Source organism: Bombyx mandarina, chromosome 19, assembly GCF_030267445.1.
Source record: "Bombyx mandarina strain Sakado chromosome 19, ASM3026744v2".
Classification (NCBI taxonomy): domain Eukaryota; kingdom Metazoa; phylum Arthropoda; class Insecta; order Lepidoptera; family Bombycidae; genus Bombyx; species Bombyx mandarina.
Window position 1 is genome coordinate 5,256,212 of NC_143225.1, and position 27,123 is coordinate 5,283,334.

General features: G+C 43.3%; 1 protein-coding gene across 7 annotated transcripts in view; it reads left to right on the forward strand.

Annotated features, from left to right (window-relative positions):
- Positions 1–27,123, forward strand: part of Ih (hyperpolarization activated cyclic nucleotide gated potassium channel Ih) — a 265,759-nt gene that overhangs the window by 150,803 nt on the left and 87,833 nt on the right. For all 7 annotated transcript variants that reach the window (XM_089735588.1, XM_089735592.1, XM_089735590.1 and 4 more), the window contains exon 3: positions 24,324–24,535. In XM_089735588.1, coding sequence (XP_089591714.1) covers positions 24,324–24,535 — 212 coding nt within the window. The remainder of the gene's footprint in view (positions 1–24,323; positions 24,536–27,123) is intronic.

A 27,123-nucleotide genomic window follows, 5' to 3' on the forward strand; every position in this document is an offset into this window, starting at 1 on the left:
ATCTGGATTTAAATGTACATGCTACCTTATTAATATTTCGTGGCCGTCAGTCAACTCAAAGTGTCGACGAGATTGATAAGATCGCAGGTTATAACTGGATGTGATTGGCTTAGAACCAGGATGGGTGGCGTAGGTACTCGGTGACCTTATGCTCAGCTCTGTGAATTTTTTTGTATTTAATATCATAATGTTGATATCATAAGCTTGTACGGGATATCGGAAAGTTAGTGAAGACATTATGCTTTGGTTTAATTTTTATTGGTCTAAATAAAAAACGCCAAATTATACCGTAAAAGTGGTTTTAGCTATGTTTATAACTCGCGAAAAGCGTAGAAAATATCACAGGATACTCATTAATTTCCTGTTGTTGTTTTGTTTAATTGTCTACTAAAGTTTTTAGGATCTGCTTGGTCCACTTTGCGTTAAATTGTCGCTTGGTTCTATAGATATTACATCTTAATAACATAAACTCACTTTGAGACATGAGACTAATCACATTTGCGTTACATAATTGTTATTCAGCAGTATTGTCCGACCACACCACCAAGTTAAGACTCCCAAAATACTTAATTTTCTAGACACAAAAATAGCTTTCATACTTTATTGAAGTTCTGTTTTGAAAGCGTGCTGCATATAATCATATACGTATTATTATATCGATATATCAACTTTTTTGGCACTTCAGTTCCGTGCGTGTGAAATTAATTAAATTAAATTAAATTAAATTCATTTAAGTAACACGTGTTTATTTATTTTAATTAAATTAAAACTTTGTTTTGGGCGACACTATATTAGTTCTGATTTATGAGTTTTTAAGACTTATTTATTGGTGCTTCAAACTTGTACGTTCGAAATTTTTAAATTAAAATTATATCTGTTTATTGTTAAAATAAATTAAAAACAATCGGGTCTAACGGATTGAGATACAGACAAAAGGAAGTAAATGCCATTCATGAGCTCGAAGGTTCTATTGGATTTTATCTAGACTGTGTTACTTTGCTTGAAAACTGGGCAGATAATACTGGATAGGCGATAAAAAAAGACGAAGACACCACACGTGTCGTGGGACACCGGATAGGAACGAAGTTTCTTATTAAAAAAATATTAATTTTAAGTTCTATTCGAGGTATAAAGAAAATAAAACTGGAGGTTTCGCAACAACCCACGGTCATTCGGTAACGTGCGAACTTATTGTGGTACACTTCATTCACGGTTGTTTGCATAAGAGTTACTGTATTGCGCAAACGAATGCTCTGAGATCGTGGTCATGAATGATAAAAAAAAATGTTATTTTTTGTACGTTATTACAAAGTTAAGTCGTACACTGTGTGCATTACTAAAAAAATCTTACGTTACGGACGTTTTTTCCCGGTTAGAGTACCCCTCCACATCGTCCCATAAGGAACTTCGTTCGGAAAAGAAATAAAGCCACAAGAATGTTTTTTTACGTAGTAGGTAACAATTAGTTGCAACCGCAGGTTATCGGGCGGCGGGAATCCCACAGCGAATAATCAGTTGGTGACTTTTCTTAAGCAAACACAAATGCGTCACGGTTTGTTTATTTAGAAATTACACTATCCTCTTTGAGAGGTTAGATAAAGAGAAAGGCTTGGACTGAGGGTCATATTTATAAATAAGACTAGCGACCCTCCCTCGCTTCGCTTCGAGAACTGTAATTTATTATTCATCTTATTGAATTTTCTTTTATACAAATCTGGTCCAGAAAGTAACAAACAAATAAAAAAGAACGTAACAAACAAAAAATCTAATCTTTCCTCTTCTTATATTCATGGTTCACAGAAAAGATAGAATAGGAAAAGAAGATTTTTGCGGCGCACGCCAGAATAGCTGGCAGATAGCAATTTTTTTTCTCCTTATTTGACATTTGGGTAATTCACGCAATAACTTTACAAATTATAGTCTATGTGTTATTCTGATGTGTAAGCTATGTCATTGTAAAGATTCATCAAATCCATTCATACTTTTAGCATACATGCTTATATTTGCGTTTGTAAAATTAATAGGATTAATAAGATAAAACCTACGAATAAACATTATTTATTCGTAGAATAAAACAGAATATTATCCAAGATTCTAAAGTACACAATAGACCATGAACTAGCATTTTTTTTGCTTCATCTTACATCAAATGAGTGCCTTTTGTGAGGCAAGTGAGAAATATAACACGACGGAGGCAACGGACCAAATGCTTAATGTCTTGCAATAAAGACTAACATAATATTCGATTAACATTGGGCATTGATAGCTTACTCAATTTCTATTGGACTAGACATATAGACAGAAGTAGATGTATAGAGATATGTTCCAGCTGATACCTGGATCTCGTATTAAACACAATAAAATTCTCAAAGAGAAAAATATTGAATTATCATTTGTATTAGTACAACAGATTCACGATTGACTTCCACGGTGAAGGAATAACACCGTGTTATAAAAAGTCAAACCCGCAAAATTATAATTTGCGTAATTACTAGTGGTAGGACTCATTGCGATCCCTCTCGACCGGGTATCCGTAAATGGATTCGCCAGCGGTAAAAAAAAAAATTTTTGTGAGTCCGCATGGGTAGGTGGTACCACCGCGCTGCATATTTCTGCCGTGAAGCAGTCATGCGTTTCGGTTTGAACGGAGACCTTTTTTTTTTGCGTGAGCGGGAGGAAATCCTCATGGATACCCAAGGGCCCGGGGCAAAGGGCTTGCCCGACTCCACTGAGGAACAGAGACCTTAAAACTTATATCTCAAGGTGAGTGGCGGAATTTACACTGTAGATGTCTATGGGCTCCAGTAACCACTTAACAACAGGTGGGTTGTGAGCTCGTTCACAAATCTAAGCAATAAAAAAACACCTGCCGTGTCTTTTGAATTGAAAAGCACTAATAGTTCGCAGTAGGATTGAGCAGAACGGTAGTGAGTGAATCTGTAGAAGACGTGAATCACTGCTCACTAGAAATGTTGATTAAACTATTGAATAAAATTTAAAAAGCACCATCCTAAACGCGTCTCAGCCACTTCAACAAACTTCAACTCACCAAATATTCTAAGAATCGAGTTATTAGATTTTAGTTGTATACAAACCTTTCTAAATGCTATTTTAAAAGTGAATCATCGCTCTTGTAACAAAATCGTCTGACTCAATCTTCATGTTCATAATACGTTATGCAACACTAAGAAGGATCTTGTTTTTTGTTTTTTTTTATCTAACGTAACGCTTTTGTCGAATTATAGTCTAGTCACAATACTCACAACATTGGTAACCGATGTTTAACCCACTCAAAAATATAAATATTTATATTATTTATGTACTGTATGTTTAAATGTATGTATGTATTTTAAAATATGTATAAATGGCGAAATTTTGGCGGCATTTGTCGACTGAGTTTGAAAATTCTTTTTTTGTTTGAATGCTAGTATGTATATTATGTATAGCATTGTAGATGAACTCTCAAGGGATGGACCACCCATTTTTGAGTTTAATTGACGTATGAAGTCGATTTTTTTTTAATTTATAATTATGTATTTTTAGGTTTAAAACTACCATTTTTTGTCTAGTATTTTGTTAAAAACAAATAAGAATATTAAACTATTCTCAATAATGTGTGGGACATTTAATCTGTCCCAAAAAAAAATCTTTTAAAAGTTCTTACATTTCGCGTCCTCTCTATTTTTGCCACAAAGTATAACTGGTTGAGTTCCTTTTAATGAGAATAAAAGTGTCTCTTGTAAGGTCTTCTTCAGTCCGGTTCCAGGGAATGACCAAAATTCAAAGTAATATGTTAACAATTTTTGTTTTTCACTTGTTTTAAACAATATCGATACACGGTCCTCTTGCCCCAAACTAGGATTCCCTGTTTTATGGGAAGCAAAGACAAAAAAACGAATCTGTTCGAAACACGAATGATTATCCAATGTGAACATCGACCCATTGCCCTGGATCCTGTAGTCAAGGGCACTAACTAGTTCATCACCGACTGAATCATACAAAAAAATTTCAACAATGTTTTACATATAAAATTAGTCATTGGGTATAAAATTACTCATTGTAGATTGTAAAATTATCCTCAAAATTTGTGATACAAATAAAGTATTTCTTTTTCAACCCGTGGCCACCAAATGCTTTTTTTATATGATTGAGGGATTACTGGTTGCCCGGAGGCCTTTCCACTTTCACCATGACAGGTTTGCGAGTAAGGGCTCAGCCAAGAGTGATGAGATTTGCTAACAGCTTCCCGAGCACCTCAAAGGGACCTAACAACTCAATATTAGTTGCTTCGCGAAGTAATCTTCAGGAAATAATGAATAATCTACCGGATCGGAATCGCGACCCGCTGAGAAGATCCGGCGAGAAACTCAGTGGGTAAATGTTTGGGTTAGGTTGCACGTCGAATTCTTGGTTGAGCTCGACGAGTAAGCTTACCGAGGTCTCTAAGCCAGCTCTTAGTGTTAGAGCTGTCTAATGCAAGGGTTATTGCATCTGATGGATCCGTCAGGATGTGTCCTCCCAATGCTGAGTGTATGTCTCTTCACATTCCTGCATTCCCTTCGGTCTCTTCCATTTCGCATCCAGTCCCTACCGTTTATTTTGACCAAGTCGTCAAGCCATCTCATTGGTTGTCTGCCCACGTTACGACGTGTAGTAAGTACGTGGTCTCCACTTCACTCCAGTATAGGCTAATCAAATTGTATATAAGGAAAACAGCGGTAAATCCCTTACGAACAAACACTATGAGGTACAATATTTAATTTAGCTTTTTTTTTATTGCTTAGATGGGTGGACAAGCTCACAGCCCACCTGGTGTAAAGTGGTCACTGGAGCCCATAGACATTTACAACGTAAATGCGCCACCCACCTGGAGATATAAGTTCTAAGGTCTCAGTGTAGTTACAACGGCTGCCCTACCCTTCAAACCGAAACGCATTACTGCTTCACGGCAGAAATAGGCAGGGCGGTGGTACCTACCCGTGCGGACTCACGAGAGGTCCTACCACCAGTAATTACGCAAATTATAATTTAGCTTTAGGTGGCAACTGATTTTTCAAGTTAACATTTGCACATCTGGTTGACTATTAATTATTTGTACATTTTAATGTCTCAGTTCTACTCATAAAGAGAAAGAATGAAAAAAATCCTTATGAATACTTAATTGTAAAATACATAAAATAAATAAATTTAAATAGTGTTTTCTTATCTGTTTATGAACGGATTTTTGTAGTCATTCACGAGCTTTTCATTTAAATGTCAATAAGAAAAAATAAGAAAAAAGTATTATTACATAAAATGAAACTAAATCATAAGGCGTACGTGAATTATGGTCTATTTTCGACCAAGAGAACTTTTGAATACTTTTATAGCTCATTAATAAACAAGACATTAAACTTTTCTTTCATAATCTTCTCAGTTTTTCTGTAATAGTTGCTGTGTGGAATAGTAATGTTTCTTTCCTTTCAAAAAAAATATGTATAATAATTTAATAGCATTCTTCAATCGATTGAATAATTTCTCATACGTAGTTTTATTTTAACATGTATAATGTTGATATATAATTTTCTAATATTTACAAATCTGGACACAACAACAGAAACAATTTAATATTCAGTAACAAATGAGGGGTATGTTCGAGTTATCTAAATCTGAATACGCAATTCGTTTGTTACAGGAAATGTTTAAAATTATCTGAATAAAATTATAAGGCCAGAGGATGTTCCATGCTAATATCTAATAAATTTTAGATACGGAAAACATCCTGGCCAATTCGAGCTATTATTACAACTTCGCCTTCAGCAAATATCATCCTACCCTACTCTCCAATAGCTGAACTTTTGAACCTCTAGGTATAGTGGGTCTATTTATGTTCTGAAAAATTGTTTGAGATGATTACATTGTCATTTTTTCATCCACACCCTTCTCGTCGCACCGCCCGCAACTAGAAGAGCAGTTACAAAATATAATTACAATACGACACTCATATTGTCTTTGGACATGTCTATGAACGCATATAATAGATTTAAAATAACTAAAATTACAGTGATATGAGCAAGTATGATTAGGAGCGTTATAATCTTAATAATTAATTACTATTAACTAATGCCGTAGCGAGATAATTTTTTTCGATTTCTTATTAAATATTAAGTCTGCAATATACATATAGTACAACGTATTAACCAAAGTGTATTCACGTATAAACTCAATGCCCTACTTCATACACATAATGTTTAAAAAGATTAAATAATCTTCTCACGAATTCACTGAAAAAAAATCAAAACTACTTAAACAAAACGAGACATTCTGATAGCACTTATATGGTAATCAAATAGATAGTAAAATTATTAATCTTATCAAATGAAATGAAGATTATAGTAAAACACATTGCTATGGTAAATATAATATCGATATCAAGCCTGGACTTGTAACAGACTTTGGTCGAAACTTTGCAATACCTCATTTTTTATTATTTTAATTAGTCCTCCTATAAGATGATCGCAAAAATAGCACCTGCTAATGATTTGATACGAGAACCAACAAAAATGGACCATTTGTTTTCAAATGAACATTACGTGTACACGAAATTCTTGCCGAAATTCCAGCAACACTTCAACGACTGGCTGGACTATTACCAAACAGAACTGGACAGATGCCTTTCAAATTATGGAAACAAAGCAAACTTTGCTTACTCTAAAGATAAATTAGATGAGATATGAAGAGATATTCAAAAGTAATGCTAGGATTCTCAGTTTTTCTCGCTTCTGCTTTGTCACTAAAATCTGATGACGCCGCAAAAATTAGAGCTGAAATGGGAAATAAAACCATCGAAGAATTAGCTGATGCTCACGAGGTCGATCAGTGTGGTACAGAACATCTTTCAGCTTTTAGAGAACGTTTGGAGGGAGTCGTTGATAGTTAGTTATCTTGAATTTGGGTTATTGTAATTGTATAATTTATAACTTTAGCTTTAGAATAACGTAATTTCTAAAATAAAGTTTTCTGTTATAATATTATTACATGTACGGCTTAATTTTATATGAACTCAATTTGTAATGGCTCATGGTACATATGAATTAAACGGAAATATAATATTTGAGATTTTGCATAAACATGATGTTTCAGATTATTATTATTATTATGAACGTAATTTAAGGTCGATAATTAAAAAAACCTTTGGTGAAAGAACATTAAAATTAGATAACGCGACAATTATGATTTTAAAGATTTGAATCATGGAACAACATAGTACATAGTGCAGCATAGTGGTACATTTAGCTATGACTTACAGACGCCGGCACCTAAAAAGCGGTGACATCAGATTATGTGCATTCTTTTTCTCACTCAAATTTTAACGGACTCATAATATTCCTGTCATTGTAGGTTCATGTTATTTATGGTCAACAACCTCATTGTCTGTGGTAACGAATGAACCTGTACAACCGCACACCGGATTTCTGTCGTAAAGCATTTTGCACTCTAGTCTGTAGAGATAAATACCATTTATGAACAAGATAGATAGTTGTGAACAAACTAATTATACTGTACCTGAAACATAGACACACCGTAGCATCTAGTGTCTGTCATAATGTAGATATCTCTCATGGGATTAACAAATCAAATTATGCAGGTCACTTTGGTATTCTATGGTTGGGTATAGCAATACGTTATACAGACACATTCTGACACCGATATCTCTAGAGAGGAGACATTAATGATATGAGTATATCAAGCTGATACTATATTTGTTCCATGGCTTGCTTGGATTTTTTTGTTGTTGTCAATACTGTAACTTGGTTCCATCACCAAAAATACATTACAAGCTCGATAGAATTGATACGATTCTAGCATAAACAAACGGACAAATCTCTTTCATTTCGGACATTTGGATCAGAGAGAGACAAAAAGAAATAGAGAACACTTTACTGTACACCAAAACATAACTAATATGGAAAACATGTCAGCAGGTAGGTATAATTTGTGGTTTTATCGCTAAAAGAGATCTCCGAGAAGTCTGATTTTGTTTAAAGAGAAACTGATATTGGAAATCATAGACTATGTACGCAATCACGGAAAACTTTTAACTCGTAACCTGACTTTTAAAATGAGTAATGTTCAGAACATGGCCCATATTTGTTCGGGGAAAATTTAAGGAAAGATTTAAGAGGCAACCCAACGATCTTGCGTGGGAGGCGTGGGAGGCTTCCGGAAATTCATGCAGTATCCGGATTCTCGGTACTATATTATAAATCGATTTTTAGCAATCGTAAATCATTTGTAAAAAAACCTTCCGCTTATCCACTTCAAATATTGATAACAACTTTTTATCTTAAATGTATGGATCCGCATAAAATTGATTTTTTATGAAATGAATTAAATATCCCACTTTTGTTTATTTTAAATTGATACTCTTTGATTAAAACGACATAATCATGACTCGGTTAAGTACACAGACCCGAATAATACACATACACAAACAATATTCTATTCGAACATAAAAACTAAGATTAATACGTGCAGGTATGTATATTATGATAAGTCTTCAAAGAAGTCAGTGCACAATATTAGAATATGTCAACCGAATTGTTGCTCGTCGAGTGTATGTTACGCAGTCGTTCGCTTACGTTAGTCCTCTGCATAGAAAAAAGTATGTTAACATTTCGTGAGTCATTCGCACATCTTTCAACACCGACGAAACATCACGGGTATTCATGGAAAGGAAAAACCGCATTGTCCCGGTATAGCAGCAGCCGAGCAACCGAGCAGTTTTTCAACAATATGTGCCATAAAATGAACCTACATTTTTTAATCTCTAGGATGACAAAAAAAAGGAAATATTTTGATTAACTCACAAAGAAATCAACTATAAAAAATGACCCAAAAAATTGTCAAAAATCCTAAATTATTTCTTCTCATTAACTTCGATTTTTTCTAACATCATTGTCTCAATTCTAAACAAGGTCATTAGTTTCCCCCGAGCCGATCCGAGTTTCTTAGTAGGTGTCAATCCTAAGACCGTCTGTTTTATTTGGCACACGTAGATTAGCTCCGCACCGTGATGCATTGTTCATTCCAAGCTCTGTACAAACAATAAAAGTCGACTACCATTACGTTAAACATCTCCTAAACCCAATCCTTTTATTCTAAAATGACAAATGACTGTGTATTTTCAATGAAAATTAAGACTCTCCAAAGAATTTCGTTGAATGACACATTTCGAATTTGTCACATCTCAAACGTAATTTTTAAGAACAATGTTTTCGGCCGTTTTGTTCGTCGAAATCGAAGCTATTTTACGTTTAACTTAAATATTAGCTTTAGTTATGTTATATAAATATTTGAAATATAATATAATGTATATGTTATATTTAATTTGAATTGTAGTGTTTATTTAAAACATGTGCTTATCTTAGGTTTGTGGAAACGTGTTAAAAAGTTTGAAATTCATTTTTTCCGAGATCCCGTCTTTCGTTTAGGTTTGAAGAGCGAGTTACAAGTGAGACTTTAACCTCAGTCTCAAAGTAGGTAATCACTTTGACATCTATTGGCCACGCTTACCAATAAACACTGAGAGAGCGATAAGGTTGTTTACCCCACTTTTTCATTTTCATTGCGTAGTTGAGTGAGCTCTGGCTCCACCTGGCATAAATTGGTTATTAGAGTCCGTAGACATGACAACGTGAAAGCCATCACCTATCTTGACAGGATATAGGCAGAATGGTGGCACTAAACCATATGGATTCACTTTACCTCTAACCAAATCCCAAGGGACCTTTCCCCTATTTAAAAGGGAGTATGGCGAGGGTCTAAATGTATATGTGTGATGATATATGGTAGTGGGACATGATCGCTGACAATAGGCCTTATCAGAAGGCTCGAAGCCATTCAAAGAACAATAGAGAGGGCCATGCTCGGAGTTTTCCTGCGTCATCGAATCAGAAATAAGGAAGGAAAACCAAGATAACCGACACAGCTCGAAGAATTTTGAGGTTAAAGTTACAGTGCTCAGGGCATGTTGCTCGAAAAACAGGCGGAAACTAAGGCTAAAAAGTTCTGGGATAAAAATCGTACGCTGGAAAACGCATCGTGGGTAGTCTTCCCACAAGGTTGACCGACGACCTATCCTAACCTATGCTAACTATCCCACGAATCCTGCGCTGCGCAGAACCGGTGATTGTGGCGAATCTTGGGGGAGGCTTCTGTTCAGCAGTAGACATCTCTGGGTTGATAATAATAATGAAACCGAGCGTCTTATCCTTTCTCATCCCATTTATCTTCATATGTCATCATTCATCCTTTATCTCCAGCTTTGAATTATCCCATAGTTTAAATAATAAACATAAAACATGTCCTACTAGTAGCCACACATATCGAACAAATATTTATTGCTGAAAATACGTATTGCATCGAAAATAGATTACATGAATAAAATCTGAAGGGAATCCGGTTCACTCCCGCAATCGTTTCATTTATTTTATTAACAGCTTAACTTAACGACCACGGATGGAAATGTTTCAAAAGATTAAATTCAGATCCTCTCGTATAATATATCTGTTTGTTGCTACTTTAAATAATGATTTTTTTATTTTTAAAGAGCTCCCGCATGCGGTACTTTATTTACCTGATGGTGAGTGGTCACTGTCGTTTACGGATATGGTAACCGCACAACGGCACCCTTATCTATTGTTGAGGATTCTTTTCAAATCTTACTTTAGGTAGGACGTTTATTTATTTATTTTAGTCTTCTTACAAATTAACAGTATAACCAAAACATTTGTGAGGTATCTATATATTAATACGTGAAGCAAAAACTTTGTGTCCCTTTTTACGAAAATTGCGCGGATGGAGGAGTATGAAATTTTCCACACTTATAGAGAATATAGAGAAGTGCACAATGCTAATATTTTTTTAAAAATAATACTTGTAAGATACATTAAATCAATAAAGAAAACATTACACACACTACATACCATGTATTTGACGCACCCATGCATGCATACTATTTATTGTCAAACTTTTGTTCTTGACATCTGTTGTCAAATTGAGAATAGAATATGGTTTGTCTTTGTTAATATTTTTTATAGTGTAGTCTTGGCGAAATTTGTGATTATAGAAGTATAAAATACAATCATAATAGTGTACAAACTTACAATTCCAATTAATTATAGTCGAATTTCGACTACTGCGGGACCTCTAGTTAATAGTATTAGCTTAAGTAATTTCTAGTAATAGCTATAAATCGTTTAATCATTTAATAGTATTCAGAGGAGCGAGTTCATTCTAAGGTCGGATAGGAGGTACATGGGAAAAATAATCTCTGCTTCATATAATTCTAAATTTGTGTGCTAAACAAGTATTATTATTACTAATCGTATACTGATGTCTTCAGTGAATATAGTTTCAGTTCGGATCCTCTTAGCCCTTAGCAATATCATCCTAGTATTGACAAGTTTTCTATATCATTGATTAATATAATATTATATATACCGTATGATGTTTTTTTGCTCAGATGAGCACAACTTGAGATATGAGTTCTAAGTCTCAGTTTCATAGTACAACGGCTACCTATTCCATCCTGCAAACCGAAACGCATTACTGCTTCACGACAGAAATAGGCAGGGCGGTTGTGCCTACCAGTGCAGCTCGCAACGACCTACTCCCAGTAACATCTATTGAACCAGCTAGCAATTGAAGTTTTAACCTATGATAACATAGCACCACCTAATTCAATGGAATGAAATTCTAACTACCCAGTTTTATAGTACAACGGCTACCCAACCATTCATATCGAAACGCATTAGTACTTCACAGTAGATGGTGACGGCACAGGCTGGTGGAACCTACGCTTGCGGACTCACAAGACGCTTGATCACCGGTTATGTGATTTATTGTTTTCCCTGCCTATTCGCTGCTAGCCTAAGAAGCTATTCTAGCTACACTTAGATGGATAGACGAACGAGCTCACGAGCTCAAACTGAGAGAATTTATTAACACTAGCCCTGGAAAGAGCAGTGTTTCGCAGAATCCACCACCGGATCGCGATCACGACCCACTGAGTTTAATGTTGTTACAAAATTATAATTTGCGTGATTACTGGTGGTAGGACCTCTTGTGACTCCGCACGGGTAGGTACCACCACCCCGGCTATTTCTGTCGTGAAGCAGTAATGCGTTTCGGTTTGAAGGGTGGAGCAGCCGTTGTAACTATACTGAAACCTTAGAACTTATATCTCAAGGTGGGTGGCGCTTTTACGTTGTAGATGTCTATGGGCTCCAGTAACCACATAACACCTGGTGGGCTGTGATCTCGTTCAGCCATCTAATCAACAAAAAATATATATGTATGAGGTTACATTTTTGTTTGAAATGATAAAAAAATAAAAAGTGTACATTCTGTGAGGAATTATTTCGCACTAGTATCTGGTATGACATATAACAAAGGATCGATATCGGAGTAGCTAATCATGGATACCACACTTCCTCTTTTGATTTCGCAAACGTTACCGATGTGGGCGTACGAAAACAGTTTTTTTTTAAATAACACCATCCTAGTCCAGCTCTGTGTTATCCAAATATGTATTTAAAATTTTCTCATTTATCGTTCTTTCTGTTAGTTAAAATGGGTATCGAAATCGAATGCGTGGTTTAGAGAACTAAGCAAGAAACAAATGCAAACATCAACTTAATTTGTTACTATGTAGTGAGAGTTTAAGTAACTGTAAAGGTAATTAGTTATATGTGTGCTTACTGCCTTTTTATTTATTCGAAAAAAGGGGTGTATGACAAGCAGCAAGCATATTGCACATACTAAGCTATGATCCTAATCTCAGTTTTTAGTCTACTCATTATCAGGGCGCTTTCAATGGCGCCACAATATCGAGAACTCATTAAAGCTGAAAATAATGGTAAAAACCCACCAAATTTTTTTATTATTTTATACTAGCGGCCCGCTCCGGCTCCGCTTGGGACTTTAACAAAAATTTCAACGATATTTGACGTTGTTTTATTTTTTCTAATAAAAGAACACTTATTGTGGCATAATTATAATAGTTAGACATATGCTGTCACGACACTTTTTGTAAATAATAATGTGTTCTACAAAGTCGTAGTACATTATTTTATTCTATTATCAATAGTTTTTGCAGGGCACGCGATGTAAAGAATATTTTAGGTAATTTTTTTACACCTTGGGTTACATTATTGGGGTTTTAGTAAGGACCCATAATTTTTTTTAAAAAAAATTATAGCCTATGTCACTCGGGAATAGTGTAGCTTCCAAGCCGTGACAGAATTTTTCAAATCAGTTTAGTATTTTCGGAACCTATTCAATACAAACAAACAAACAAATCTTTCCTCTTTATAATATTATTATATATTATATATAAGATATAAGAGATAAGAGATTTAATTTTATAGTTTATATGTGTATTATAGTTTTGATATTATAGTGGTTACCGGAATCCTTAAACATCTACAACGGAAATGCGTCCATCCACCTCGAGACATTAGTTCATGGTGTCTCAATTTTTTTTTAACATTATAGTACAACGACTTCCCCACCCTTCAAACCGAAAGGTATTACTGCTTCACGGCAGAAATAGGCAGGGTCGTGGAACCTGCGGACTCACAAGGCTACCAGAAATCACGCAAATTATAATTTTTGCGGGTTTGATTTTGATTATACGGTATTATTCCTTTTTTGTCAAGTACGTATTTCATTAGAATAATTGGTAGATACCTGCCTGCGGGATTCGAATGCACCGGGCATCTTATCCTTTAGGCCCACGACAACCTCAAATCATACACTGCTCAACAATCGAACACTCTTGTTCTTTGAATATAATGCATTCGGCGTTGTAAAATAAAAACCATGACTTCATCAATGTATATTCTAATTTAGCGCCTATAAGGATAAAATATTCCTTCTTAAACGCTTCAGCAAGTTAGCAGGGTTTTCCCATTACGATGACATTACCTATTTCGAAGAATTGAACGTTAGCATCGCAATAAAAAGTTTCGATTTGATTCAAGTTACTTCCTTACCTTACTTTACATATAACTTGGACTAGATTGTACTACTTGGAAACACCACGCTCCTCCCCACGGAGTTTCCAGAACACACATTACTATAGCTGGAATAGCCTCTTAAGCTACAAGCGAATAGGTAGGGAAGAAAACACACACGCACACACACACGCTACCACGCATCATCAGAATCGGTTAGAAATTCCCCTAAAAATCGATGCCTCCAATGAACACTACGCTAACTCCAAATTCGTAGATTTACAGGAGGAGCGTTTAAACGAAAAAAGTTGATAAAATCTTTATTATTGCAGATATATTTATGGTTTTTTTGTGTAACTAGCTGATTTACTCTTGCTTCGAACCCCATCAATAATGATTAATTGTAATACTTTTAAAATAGTGAAGCGATTTGCGTGAAAAACGAAAATTTCAACATTTTGAGTTAGAGTAGTGTTCATTGGAGCCCGGGACCTGGGCGGGCCCCCCGGTGCGCACTCTGCGTGGCCGGGGGCTCCGTCTGTGGGGGAGTTTTGCTGGACTTCCACCGTGGCGCGTCCGTAGGTGGCGGATAACGGGATCCTCTGGGCGACATTCCCAGAGGTATCGTCCGATCTTTTTCGTTGCAAGGATTCTTAGGTTTAGGTCCTAGGTTTAGGGTTAGGTTTAGATGTAGATTAAGGTCCTAGGTATAGGGTTAGATTAGATGTAGGTTAAGGTCCTAGGTATAGGGTTAGGTTTAGATGTAGGTTAAGGTCCTAGGTTTAGGGTTAGGCTTAGGATAGCTTAGATAGGCTTTGCAACGAAAGAGATCGGATGACGCGGACCAAAATCAGCACTAGGAGGAGCGGAAGGACTGCGCTCTCCACACTCTTCACTAAGTGAAGAGTGCTCCTTCTGGAGATCGCAGCTTCCGACGGCACTGGTTCGCCGGCCTGCCGTGAGCGGTGGCACCCTGTGCCCCGTAGTCGTGGAAGTGAGTCAGCGCTGCATTTTCGCAGCTGCTGACCGCTGGTTGCTATGTCCCCGGCTTCGGCTACAGGGGAACGCCCCCCAGATATGGGGGGTACCGCTTCGCCGGCGTGGCTTCGTGGTTGCTCGTTTCGAGCGTGGGGCGGTGGTCTGCCGAGTTGCCCTGTGCACTCGGTGGGCTGCCGACCAACCCGTAATCCTCACTGAGTGGGGGGCGGTGGCCGCTGCCGCAAGGCACGGGGTCGCGAGGACGTAAACCTCTATAAAAAATACCCCAATCCCAAGCTCCGATGCCCGGTGAAGGGATGAATGGCTGGAGGGAGTCCAGTCCCGAGGGCATCACCTGATCCCAGGGGACCTCACCCCTGGTTAAATAAGAAAGGAAAAAAAAATGAATATGGACAATTGTGAAACAGTATTACCCCAGGAGGGTACCTCCCGCTCAGCGGGAGGAGAATCCCTCCGTGCCTCCGAGCAATCGGAGGCACGCTGCCCCTCGTATTCTGGGGGGGGCAACAATTGCCTAGAGGAAGGAGGCGGCAGCACGAGCCGCGAAAAAGATCTATTCGTGCATCCTGAGCGTTGCGACAGTGCACTCTCACTGCGCTCGACGCGAAGCTCTGCGAGGGGCTACGCGTCGAGTGGTCGAGAGTCGCCGCTTTTGCTTCGGAATACTACCGGACGGTTCGCCAGCAGAGCCAACGCTGATGCGAAAACTCGGAGGAAGCGGAAGACGGTCAAGAGACCGGTGACTTCCGCTCCCTCCGACTCCTCGGAAATTGAACCCGCGCCCGCCAAGTTTTTGGCGGTCGAGGAAAGAACGGCGACTATTGCGGCGTCGTCTGCCAAAGAACAGGATGTTCGGATAACCTGCGGCGGATTGGCAGCCGGCTCGCTGCGAGGCGGGAGAACCCGTTGTGGGAAGGCCGAACGAATCAGGGAGGGAGAGGTTGAGCGGTTGTGCCGCTCCCTTATGGAGACTGAGCCCACTGACCTCCACAAAACTTTCGAAACCTCTCTGGATATTGTCTCCAAGGTGGCGAGCAAATCAGGCTCCTTAAAGGGCACGTACGTGCATGCCCTGAATTGCGTGGTCACTGCCATGGGTAGACTCTTAGAGGCATTTCTCCAGCGCACTGCCACGGAGGAAACAGCTGGCCTGCGGTCGCAGCTGGAGAGTCTACAGGCTTTGTACGCCTGCGTTCAGAGTGAGAATGCAGAGCTTCGGGCGGAAAGTGTAAAGTTGCGAGAGGAGATGGCCGCCATGCGTGTGGCCATTGATGGTGTACGGGGACAGCGGGGCAGTTCAGTTTCCCCACCACCACCATCCCAAGTGCAAGAGGCCATAGTGGCGGAAAAAGATAAAGAGATCGAAGACCTCAAGAGACGCCTAGCCATTCTTGAGGCTCGCACCTCTACAGTAGTGCGCGCGAGGCCACCGCTGGCACACGAGCGGCCAGCGCAAGCATCACTAACGCCTAAGACCGCGGCTGCACCGGCGCCCGCGAACGCCACTGCGGCCAAACTGACTACACGGTCCAAGACTGCTGGGCGACGAACACCCGCCCAACCTGAGAGGCCTCAGGCTGCTGCTTCTGCCCCGCCCCAGCCTGCGAAGGCGGGGCCTGGCAGAAGCCGCAACAATCCAAAGGGGTGTGTGAATGCCGCCCAGCCAGCGCAACACCCCCGGCCCCGTCCATTGCCTCCCGCCCCGTCCAACATGGACGCAGCCTGGACGACGGTAGTGAAGCGGGGTCGAAGGAGGGCGCAAGACGTACCTAACCCCCGTCCCGTTCCGACAGTCAATGCTCCCCAGGTAGTGGGTCGAGCAGCAACTGAAGGGAAAAGAAAGGGAGGGCGCAAGGCAAGAAAACCGCGCGCCCCGCGGTCGGCGGCTGTCGTATTGGAGCTGCTGCCGGCTGCCAAGGAAAAGGGCCTCACCTATGGGGAGGTGATGGCCCGGGCGCGCGCTAGCGTCGACGTGGATGCCATGGGCGTGGAGGGTGGCCTCCGAGTCCGGCACACCGCCAACGGGGCCCGGTTGCTGGAGTGTCCTGGTGCCAACACCAGTGCGGCCGCGGACAAGCTAGCAACCCGGCTCCGTGAAATCCTGCCGGACCCAGAAGTGGTGCGTATAGACAGGCCCGTCAAAATGGCAGAAGTCAAAGTGACGGGCCTGGATGAATGCGCCACAAAGGAGGAAGTGGCCGCCGCCATTGCATCGCAGGGCAATTGCGCCCTCACGCAGGTCAGAGTGGGAGAGCTGCGAAGCTCTTACTCTGGAGCCTTCACTGCGTGGGCGCGTTGCCCTATGCAGGCGGCCACGCTCCTGGCTACGCCTCCACAAGGTCGGCCCGCCGACTCACCAGGGAGGCTGCGCGTGGGCTGGGTGATGGCCCACGTGCAGTTACAGAAGGCCCGCCCCTGGCGATGCCTCCGGTGCTTCGGCACCGGGCACGGCCTCGCCAGGTGCCCATCGGCCGTGGACCGCAGCGGGCTTTGTTTCCGCTGCGGCCAGCCCGGACACAAAGCGGTCTCCTGCACAGCCGCCGCGCCACACTGCGTGCTATGCGACGCGGCGAAGCGGCGGGCCGATCATCGGGCTGGGGGCCCGGCCTGTCTTTCCGCCCCCTCCTCCACAAAGAGGAGGCGTGGCGGGAAAAAGAAGAAAATAACAGAGGAAGAGCCGGCTGCGTGTAAAGCAGCCGGCCAGTCAGTTCCCACCGCGGCCGTCGGGCCGCAAGGTGGGACGGAAGACGAGGGAGCGATGGACGTGACACCTCAATAATGGATCACGTCCATCGCTTCCTCCAAGCGAACGTGAACCACTCCGCCAGGGCGCAGGATCTCCTCGTCCACACCATGGCGGAGTGGTTCATTGACATCGCGATCGTTGCGGAGCCATACTTCGTACCTCCCGACCGGGAGGATTCCTGGGCCGGAGATGTTGATGGCTCCGTGGCGATCGTGATGCGACAGTCAGCGGCGTTACCCCCCTTGGAATGGTGGCCAGGGGATCCGGGTACGTCGTAGTTAGGGTCAACGAAACCGTCGTGATCGGGGTGTACTTCTCTCCGAACAGGAGTCTCGCTGAGTTCGAACGGTTCCTGGGTGGGCTCGAGGCGTTGGTTCATCGCTTCGAGTCTCGCCCGGTGATACTGGCGGGGGACCTCAACGCTAAATGTACAGCGTGGGGCTCCCCCCGCACGGACTCGCGCGGCGAGTTCCTGTCGGAGTGGGCTTTCGCGACCGGTCTCTGTCTTCTGAACAGAGGTTCGGTCGCGACCTGCGTGCGGTGGAACGGGGAATCACACGTGGACGTGTCGTTCGCGTCTCCGTCCGCCGCACGCCGTGTCCGTGGCTGGCGTGTTCTCGAGGGGGCGGAGACGCTCTCGGACCATCGGTTTGTCCGATTTGAGCTCTCCGTTTCCACTTCGTTGAATACGCCGGCCGAAGAGGCCCGCGGCGAGGAGGAGCTCCCGCGTAGCGCTCCCCGATCATTCCCACGATGGGCACTGAAGCGCCTGAATAAGGTGCTCGCGGTGGAGGCGGCCACAGTGGCCGCGTGGGCGCCGATGCCCGCGCGTCTAGTGGACGTGGAGTCGGAGGCCGATTGGTTCCGGGGTACGATGCGTCGCGTCTGCGATGCTGCGATGCCCCGGGTCAGCGGCCGCGCTCCACGTGGCGGTGCGTATTGGTGGACGCCCGAGATCGCACTCCTCAGAGAGGAGTGCGTGCGGGCACGCCGCCGAAGCGCCCGCCACCGCCGTCGCCGTCTTCGCGGTATGGATTTCGCGGAGGTGGCGGCCCGCTTACATGCCGACTGCCGTGAAAAGCAGGAGGTTCTGCGGCGGGCCATCGGCGAGGCCAAGTCTCAGAGCATGAAGACGCTCCTGGAGACGCTCGATCAGGATCCCTGGGGGCGCCCGTACCAGACGGTACGCAAGAAATTGCGACCGTGGGCGCTCCCGGTGACGGAGCGTCTCCAGCCTCAGCAGCTGCGGGATATTGTCTCCGGGCTATTCCCGCGGATGGAGAGGGACTTTGAGCCCCCCTTCATGGGCGTGCCGCCACGCCTTGACGTGAGCGGTGATGCCCCTGCTGAGGTGGTTCCTCCGAGCATATCGGAGCAGGAGATTCGTGCGGCCGTGTCGAGGATGCGGAGGAAAGACGCGGCCCCCGGCCCTGACGGTGTTCACGGTCGGGTTTGGGATTTGGCCTTCGGTGCCCTTGGGGACCGGCTCGTGCGGCTCTTTGAAGCCTGCCTCGAGTCGGGGCGGTTTCCAAAGCAGTGGAAGACGGGCAGACTGGTTCTGCTAAGGAAGGAGGGACGCCCTGCGGACTCACCTGCGGGGTATCGTCCCATCGTGTTGCTGGATGAAGCGGGAAAACTGCTCGAGCGGGTGATGGCCGCCCGCATCGTCCAGCACCTGACGGGAGTGGGTCCTGATCTGTCAGCGGAGCAGTTCGGATTCAGGGAGGGCCGCTCGACCATCGACGCGGTGATGCGCGTGCGCGCCCTCTCTGATGAGGCTGTCGGCCGGGGTGGGGTTGCACTGGCGGTGTCCCTGGACATCGCCAATGCGTTCAACACCCTGCCCTGGTCGGTAATCGCGGGGGCGCTGCAGTATCATGGCGTCCCTGCGTATCTCCGTCGGCTGATCGGGTCCTACCTCGAGGATAGGTCGGTCGTGTGCACCGGGCACGGTGGGACGGTGCTCCGCTTCCCCGTTGAGCGCGGTGTTCCACAGGGGTCGGTCCTTGGCCCTCTCTTGTGGAACATCGGCTATGATTGGGTCCTGCGGAGCGCCCTTAGCGCTCCTCTCCCGGGTCTAAGCATAGTTTGCTACGCGGACGACACTTTGGTCGTGGCCCGGGGGAAGGATTTGCGCGAGTCTGCTCGTCTTTCCTGCGCGGGGGTGGCCTTCGTCATCGGCAGGATCCGACGGTTGGGTCTGGAGGTGGCGCTTGATAAATCCCAGGCCCTGTTGTTTCACGGGGCCCGGAGAGCGCCGCCTCAGGGGGCCCACCTCGTGATCGGAGGCGTTCGCGTTGAGATCGAGGCAACCGGGTTGCGGTACCTCGGTCTCGTACTGGACGGTCGTTGGAGCTTCCGCGCTCACTTTGAAAGATTAGGTCCCCGACTGATGGCGGCTGCCGGCTCGCTGAGTCGGCTGTTGCCGAACGTCGGGGGGCCTGACGTGGTAGTGCGCCGCCTCTACACGGGGGTGGTGCGGTCGATGGCACTGTACGGGGCTCCCGTGTGGTGCCACGCCCTGACCCGTGACAACGTTGCGGCGTTGCGACGTCCGCAGCGCGCGATTGCGGTCAGGGCGGTTCGTGGATACCGCACCGTCTCGTTTGAGGCGGCGTGCGTGCTAGCTGGGACGCCTCCCTGGGACCTAGAAGCGGAGGCGCTCGCTGCGGATTATGCGTGGCGATGCGATCTCCGCTCCAGGGGGGAGCCGCGTCCCGGCGCGGCGGAAGTTCGAGCGCGGAAACTTCAATCTCGGCGTGCCGTGCTCGAGGCGTGGTCTCGCCGCCTGGCGGACCCCGCCTACGGGCGACGGACTGTCGAGGCGATCCGCCCGGTCCTCTCGGACTGGGTGAATCGCGACCGAGGACGTCTCACCTTCCGAGCGACGCAGGTGCTCACGGGACACGGCTGTTTCGGTCGCTACCTGCACCTCGTCGCCCGGAGGGAGCCGACGCCGAAGTGCCACCACTGCAGTGGCTGCAACGAGGACACGGCGGAGCACACGCTCGCGTACTGCACCGCTTTCGCGGAGCAGCGCCGCGTCCTCGTTGCAAAAATAGGACCGGACTTGTCGCTTCCGACCGTCGTGGCTACGATGCTCGGCAGCGACGAGTCCTGGCAGGCGATGCTCGACTTCTGCGAGTCCACCATCTCGCAGAAGGAGGCGGCGGAACGGGAGAGGGAGAGCTCTTCTTCCCTCTCGGCGCCGTGTCGCCGCCGTCGAGCCGGGGTTCGGAGGAGGGCGTTTGTCCAGCTCCAGCCCCTATGAGGAGGCAGTCTCCTCCCGGTGATGGTCACGGGGCGACCTAAGGGGGTTGAGGCTGCGCCGCACGCTACCGTCACTCTAGCGCGCTGGCACCAGGAGGACGGGACGGCGCGTCGGCGGCTGCGGACTGCGATGCGGTCCGCATTTTCGTCGTCGCTGTCGTCGCCGAACATACTGTTGAAGAGCAACCCGGTCGGCGGTGTATCGCGTTCCGACCCGGCAGGCTGGTTCTGGCCCAGCGGGGTATCCCGGAACACCAGCGGCACCGCCCGGGCGGCCTGGTAGGGCCGCCGTACCGCGGAGACCGACGTCGTTGGTCGTCGACTATCGCCTCGACGACCCGTCGGTCGGGCGTCCTCGGGGTGGCGCCGCGTGTCTGGTTGTAGTGTTGACCGCGGGAACCCCCCTACTCTGAACGGGTTCTGACCCCGGACGGAGATCGGACGTCGGGTGTAAGAGTGCAGGGGAGTCGTTTAGTGGGTGGGCCCTAAAATCCTTGGGCCCGCGATCTGCTCTCAACACCTGCAGATCGTTGAGTCTCACATACCCCGCGCGCCCCCTAGGCGCGGGGACCTCGTAGGAGGTTCGGCCCCCGGCCCGGAAAAAAAAAAAAAAAAAAAAAAAAGTGTTCATTGGAGGCATCAAAATATTTCCCGCACTTTCACAACCAACGGGGTGTACACTTACGTGCCTTTGAAGTAAAGCAAAAATAGAAGATAAAAGTAACCAACCTACCAATCCTTACGACCCAACACATCACGCCTCTAGCAATAGAATGATGCTACCATAATTTTTATTTATATTTTTGTTTAATTTTTTTTTAATTATCAACTTAAACAGCAGCCCGCTGCGTTTCTCGCCGGATCTTCTCAGCGGGTCGCGATTCCAATCCGACAGTAGATTCATTCGCGATGCGGCTACTTTTGAGTTGTTAAGTCTTCTCTGGAGGTACTCGGGTAGCTGTGAGCAAATTCCACCCCTCCTGGCTGAGCCCACCTGCCCTGGTTAAACTAGGAAGGCGTCCGGGCCACTAGCAATCTTTCAATCATAAAAAAACGTATTATCAAAATAACAATTGTTTGTAATGATTTACCCTTGGCCTTTCTGACGACTACAAGCGACGGTAACCACTCACCATCAGGGGTGCCGTATGCTCTTCGATCTACAAGGGTAATAAAAACAAAGATAGGAAACCAAACGGATGTACTTTTTTCGTTTAAAACTCTGTAAAAGGTGATCTCGAAAAATTTAAAACTCAGAAAAATAATTGTTCACTTATTATGAAAAAACAACACGTATTTTTCATTTTCAAATTATGCTCATTATAATTTATTTAGTGTTAATTAAATTGCAAGTAACAATAACAGCTTCACAACCGTCACAAATAAATACAATTTTATTCGATGATTTTCAAATTTGAAACAGGATTGTCATATTTTTAGTAGTGAATTTTGTGCTCACGCGAGTAGTTATCTCCATCCTGACAATTTCTATTGCGAATTAGTCACGCGGTCCGGCACTAAGGGTGTCAAAGGTTTTATGTATAACTTCTTGACTTGAATCCAACTTCGAACATGAATGTGGGTGGCCGCATTATCGTAGTAATTTTTATGGACACTTCACCCGTCAGAGTCAGAGTCAGAGTCAAAGACAATGTAAAAAAATAATCTACCATTAATTGTGGTAGGACGTCTTGTGAATTTGCACGGGTAGGTGTACCACCACCCTGCCTATTTCTGCCATGAAGCAGTAATGCGATTCGGTTTGAGGGGTGGGGCAGCCGTTGTACTATATTGAGACCTTAGAACTCATATCTCAAGATGAGAGCGGCAGATCGCTCGTGAATATTGTAATATCGTTACACAGCTTACAATGAAGGTAGAATTTCATCCCTCGATTTGGAATTTCCAGTATCAGAGATGTTAATATGAACAAGACCAACCAATCAATATTCAACGGAATATGCGTGAGCGGAAATTCATACAACTGCCAATATTTATTGGGTTTTATATTTGAAAAGAATGTGATCATGAACGCGACTTAGAAAATTATAGCAGACAAAACTTTATTCGTTATTTAAAAAAAAAGACAAAGGTTAAATAAAACCCGACTCAACATGGTGACACGCGAAAAACCAGCGCAACATTTTAACTGAAATCGGGTATGGCGTCACGAAAGTTCACGTAATTAAAACATGTATAATAGAATTACTTTGATTCAAACTAAACAGAGTTATCCATTATGTTTATCTAGGGGCAAGACAAACAATAAAAAATAATTATTAGCGGATAAAAGTTATGTTAATACCCAATTATTCTTTTTTTCGTACGTATAAGTAGGAATAAAATACCCAATTATATTAAGAATGAATTGTAAAATCACGTAATCTGGTCACATGTTTCTTCCATTTGTCTTTGTTTTCCAAACAAAACATTCGCGCGTCAACAAAATGGGCGCTAAATACATATTATTCATATCTCAGTATTGTATCTCTCTCTCTCTCCGATCGGTCCCTCACTGCTGAGGATCGTGACTCCGTTTGATTCCGTTAACCAGCCGTCTCCATCGATCCCGTTTTGTAGCTTGGTGGAGTGTGTCGCTGACAGGTACCCCCAGTTCCTCCGCTACTTGGTCCGACCATCGTTTGGGACCTCTACCCCTAGGCCTTTTTCCCTCTATTTTACCGACCACCACAAGGTGTTCCAACTTGCTGGTATCCCTGCGTGCAACATGACCAAAATACTGCAATATTCTTTGTAGGCAGGTTGTGGATAGGCGTTGAGTTTTTTCTATTTTTAACTGCCTGATAATAGAGATGTTGGTGCGGCGGGACGTCCATGGTATTCTTAGCATACGTGGCCAACACCACATCAGTATTGTATCATCATTCATCATTATCCTGCCCTTCTCCCAATCACCTGGGGTCGGCGCAACATGTTTTCTCCTTCCATACCCTTCTATCATATACCATTTCTTCGCTCACTCCCTCTTACCCATATCGTCTTTCAATCAATCTATCCATTTCTTCTTACCTACCTCTTCCTCGTTATCCTTCCACATTCATAGTCAACATTTTCTTACCAGCCTCATTTTCATTTCGTCTCATCACATGTCCATACAATCCCAAACGCGCACTTCTCAGCTTCTCTGTCACAGGTGCCACTTTCAGACTTCCTCGAACATATTTATTCCGTATTCTATCCATTCTCCTTACTCCACACATCCATCGCAACATTCGCTTCTCTGCTGCATGCAATCGCCAGTATCATCAGTATTGTATATAGTTCTAAAATTGTCTTATCTCTTTCAGATGTGATGATGGTGGAGGCGGCGCGGCGACAGGTACCGGGGGTCGGGCAGCGTCGTTGCGGCTCGCGAACGGGCGGGTCGCGGCGCAATCGGCGGAGCAGCTGCCCCACTCGCCGGCGGATTGCGCTTCGGTGCGCATTTCCATCGACAACACCAACACCTGCTGCACCGACTCGCTCGTCACCGCACTCGACGACGAGACGTTACTGTTAGGTAAGATATCTACTATAAAACACATCACATCAGAGGAAAACAACAAATCTTACCGCATACATTGCAACGTCACCGACCCATCTTTTGGTGCTTTTTGGTACCACAAACACCGGTCACCGTCCTCGTCGAACCCGCCGCTTGCAACGAAGGGCTCGACGAGCGAATTAACTCATAGACACAGCCCACTGAGTTTCTCGCCGGATCTACTCAGTGGGTGGTAGATTCTACGAAGCACTGCGCTTGCTAGGGCCAGTGTTAGCAACACTTCGGTTTGAGCCCCGTGAGCTCACCTATATGTTAGGGCGAAGCTGAAATAGCCTCCCAAGGTTATCAGCATAGGTAGGAAAAAAAGCCATCTTGAGATATGAGGTTCGAATCTTAATTGCAATGAGGTGACGACAACTCGCACTAGTTCGTGATCATCAGTAATTAATTGCGTCAAAGGAGACTGAAACGATTACATACATTTTTGGGTCCAAATGTAACGTGATGAAACTAATATCAATTAATAGATTCAGATTTATCAGTACCTTGCTGAAAATTATAAAAGTTTTCTCAATCTGAGAGCCGAGTTAATAAAGATTTAGTAAAAGTTAGGTTATGTTACAATCTCTTTAAAAGAGCTGAATAATAACTTATTTAAGCATAAGTAAATGTTTATTATATTCATTGGATAATCTTTTAAATGTCATATTATGAATGAATATCAATGATATATGGAATATGGAATTGCTATCCCACAATTCACACAGCGATCCATAATTTCAACAGTATCCAATGCAACAATTTTAAGTCAAACGTGTGAGCGATCTTCGGTGTCCCTTAGAAGCAATTGTCGTACAAGGCTGGCAGAGTTGGAATCCGTAATAATAAAGCAGTGATCGTTGAAAATATAAAAACAGTCCGATAGATACACACTCAAAATGCGTCGAAGATACAAAACGAGTAGAGCAGAAAAAACCAACAAGCGAAAAAAATAATTGTATAATCTATGAACAAACGTCATGTCAGCTTACTGTCAAAGCTGTCATCAAAAATGCAATCGATTTTAATCGATTTGAAATTGATAATCATATTACTTTGTTAAGTAATAATAGACTTTTTCTTCATTTATGTATATAATCGCAATTAAATCCGGCGTATACCGCACTTGTATACAACAAGTATAAATCGCTCATTTAATTACTTTGCATTAATTACCTAGTGCAATGTTTTTCTTTTTATAATCCTGTAATCGATTAATTAAATCGATCACACCCTTATACCGACAAAAACTAACTTTCTCATTTTTCTTCGGTCCCAGAAAGAGGATTGAGGTGATTTTTTATATTCTTATATAAAAAAATATGACAAATTTTTTAGACTACATTCCAAGTTATTACATTTTTGGCCCACGATTTTCCGTCTCCTTTAAAGTTCAAATTACGATTTTTATAAAAATATAATGTTTTTCCTTCGTCGTACAAGGCGTTTTTTTAACACCACACCGAACTAGTGCTTTGTGAGAACAATAATGTATTCCTTTCTTTGGTCTGTGAAACTTTAAAGCAAACACTGCGCGTCTTGCTATTGACAATTCGTTGGCCTTTTGGGCACTAAAAACGGATTTATGCAAAGTGCTCCTAGTATTTTTATCGTTTTCTTCGTTGTTAGTTTTGTTTATTCGAATACAAAATGAGTCGATGTTTCAAATGGAATTCACGAGCACGGCAATGTGCAATCGCTATTTCGTCTTCATTTATATACGGCTACCGTACCCTTCAAGCTGGAACGCATATTGCGAGTTTATATGCGTGTCTATTTTAAAGGTTTGTATATAATAAAAAAAACAAGAAATCATAGAACCAAACACGAATGAAGTAAAAGACGTATATCGAAAGAAGAAACCGAAAAAGTCCCTTCGTATGGCACGTAGCAATTGATATATTTTTATGGAGATATAACCCTGGGAGAGTCGACGTCAAACTGAAGGCCGATCGTAAAACTCATGCCAAATCCCTGTGCAGCATAATATGAGGACATGCTGCGCCGATCCCACATTATGTGGGACAAGGGCAAGAAGTAGAAGAAGAATAAATCATATCACTAATTCAATAATATAGTTTAGTACCTTTAATACCTAGTACCTACCTTTAGTACCTTTTTGCCTTTATGTCCATATGACCCATCTGATGGTGAGTAATTACCATCAATCATAGACGTCATGAATGCAAAAGGTAGAGCCAAGTCGTTGCCCATAAAATACCTAAATAAATTGCTATATATATTAGTATTTCAGGTAATACCTTTTAAATTAGATTTCGAATGAAGACCTTACCAATTTTAATTAAATATTTAATTTTATAAGTGAGTAGTCAGTCAGAACAGAATTGGAAATTTTAATGAATGAAACTATTTCCAGACACCCTTACCGCAAAACGTCTATTTAAAGCGCCCTCAAAATACGACCAAGAGCAAACGATCGAACTCAAATTTTAATGTCCGTTTTTGTGAAATATATCAATGTATATAAAAATGATTTGCTGTTCGTTAGTCTCGCTAAAACTCGAGAAAAGCTAGACCGATTTGGCTAATTTTGGTCTTGAATT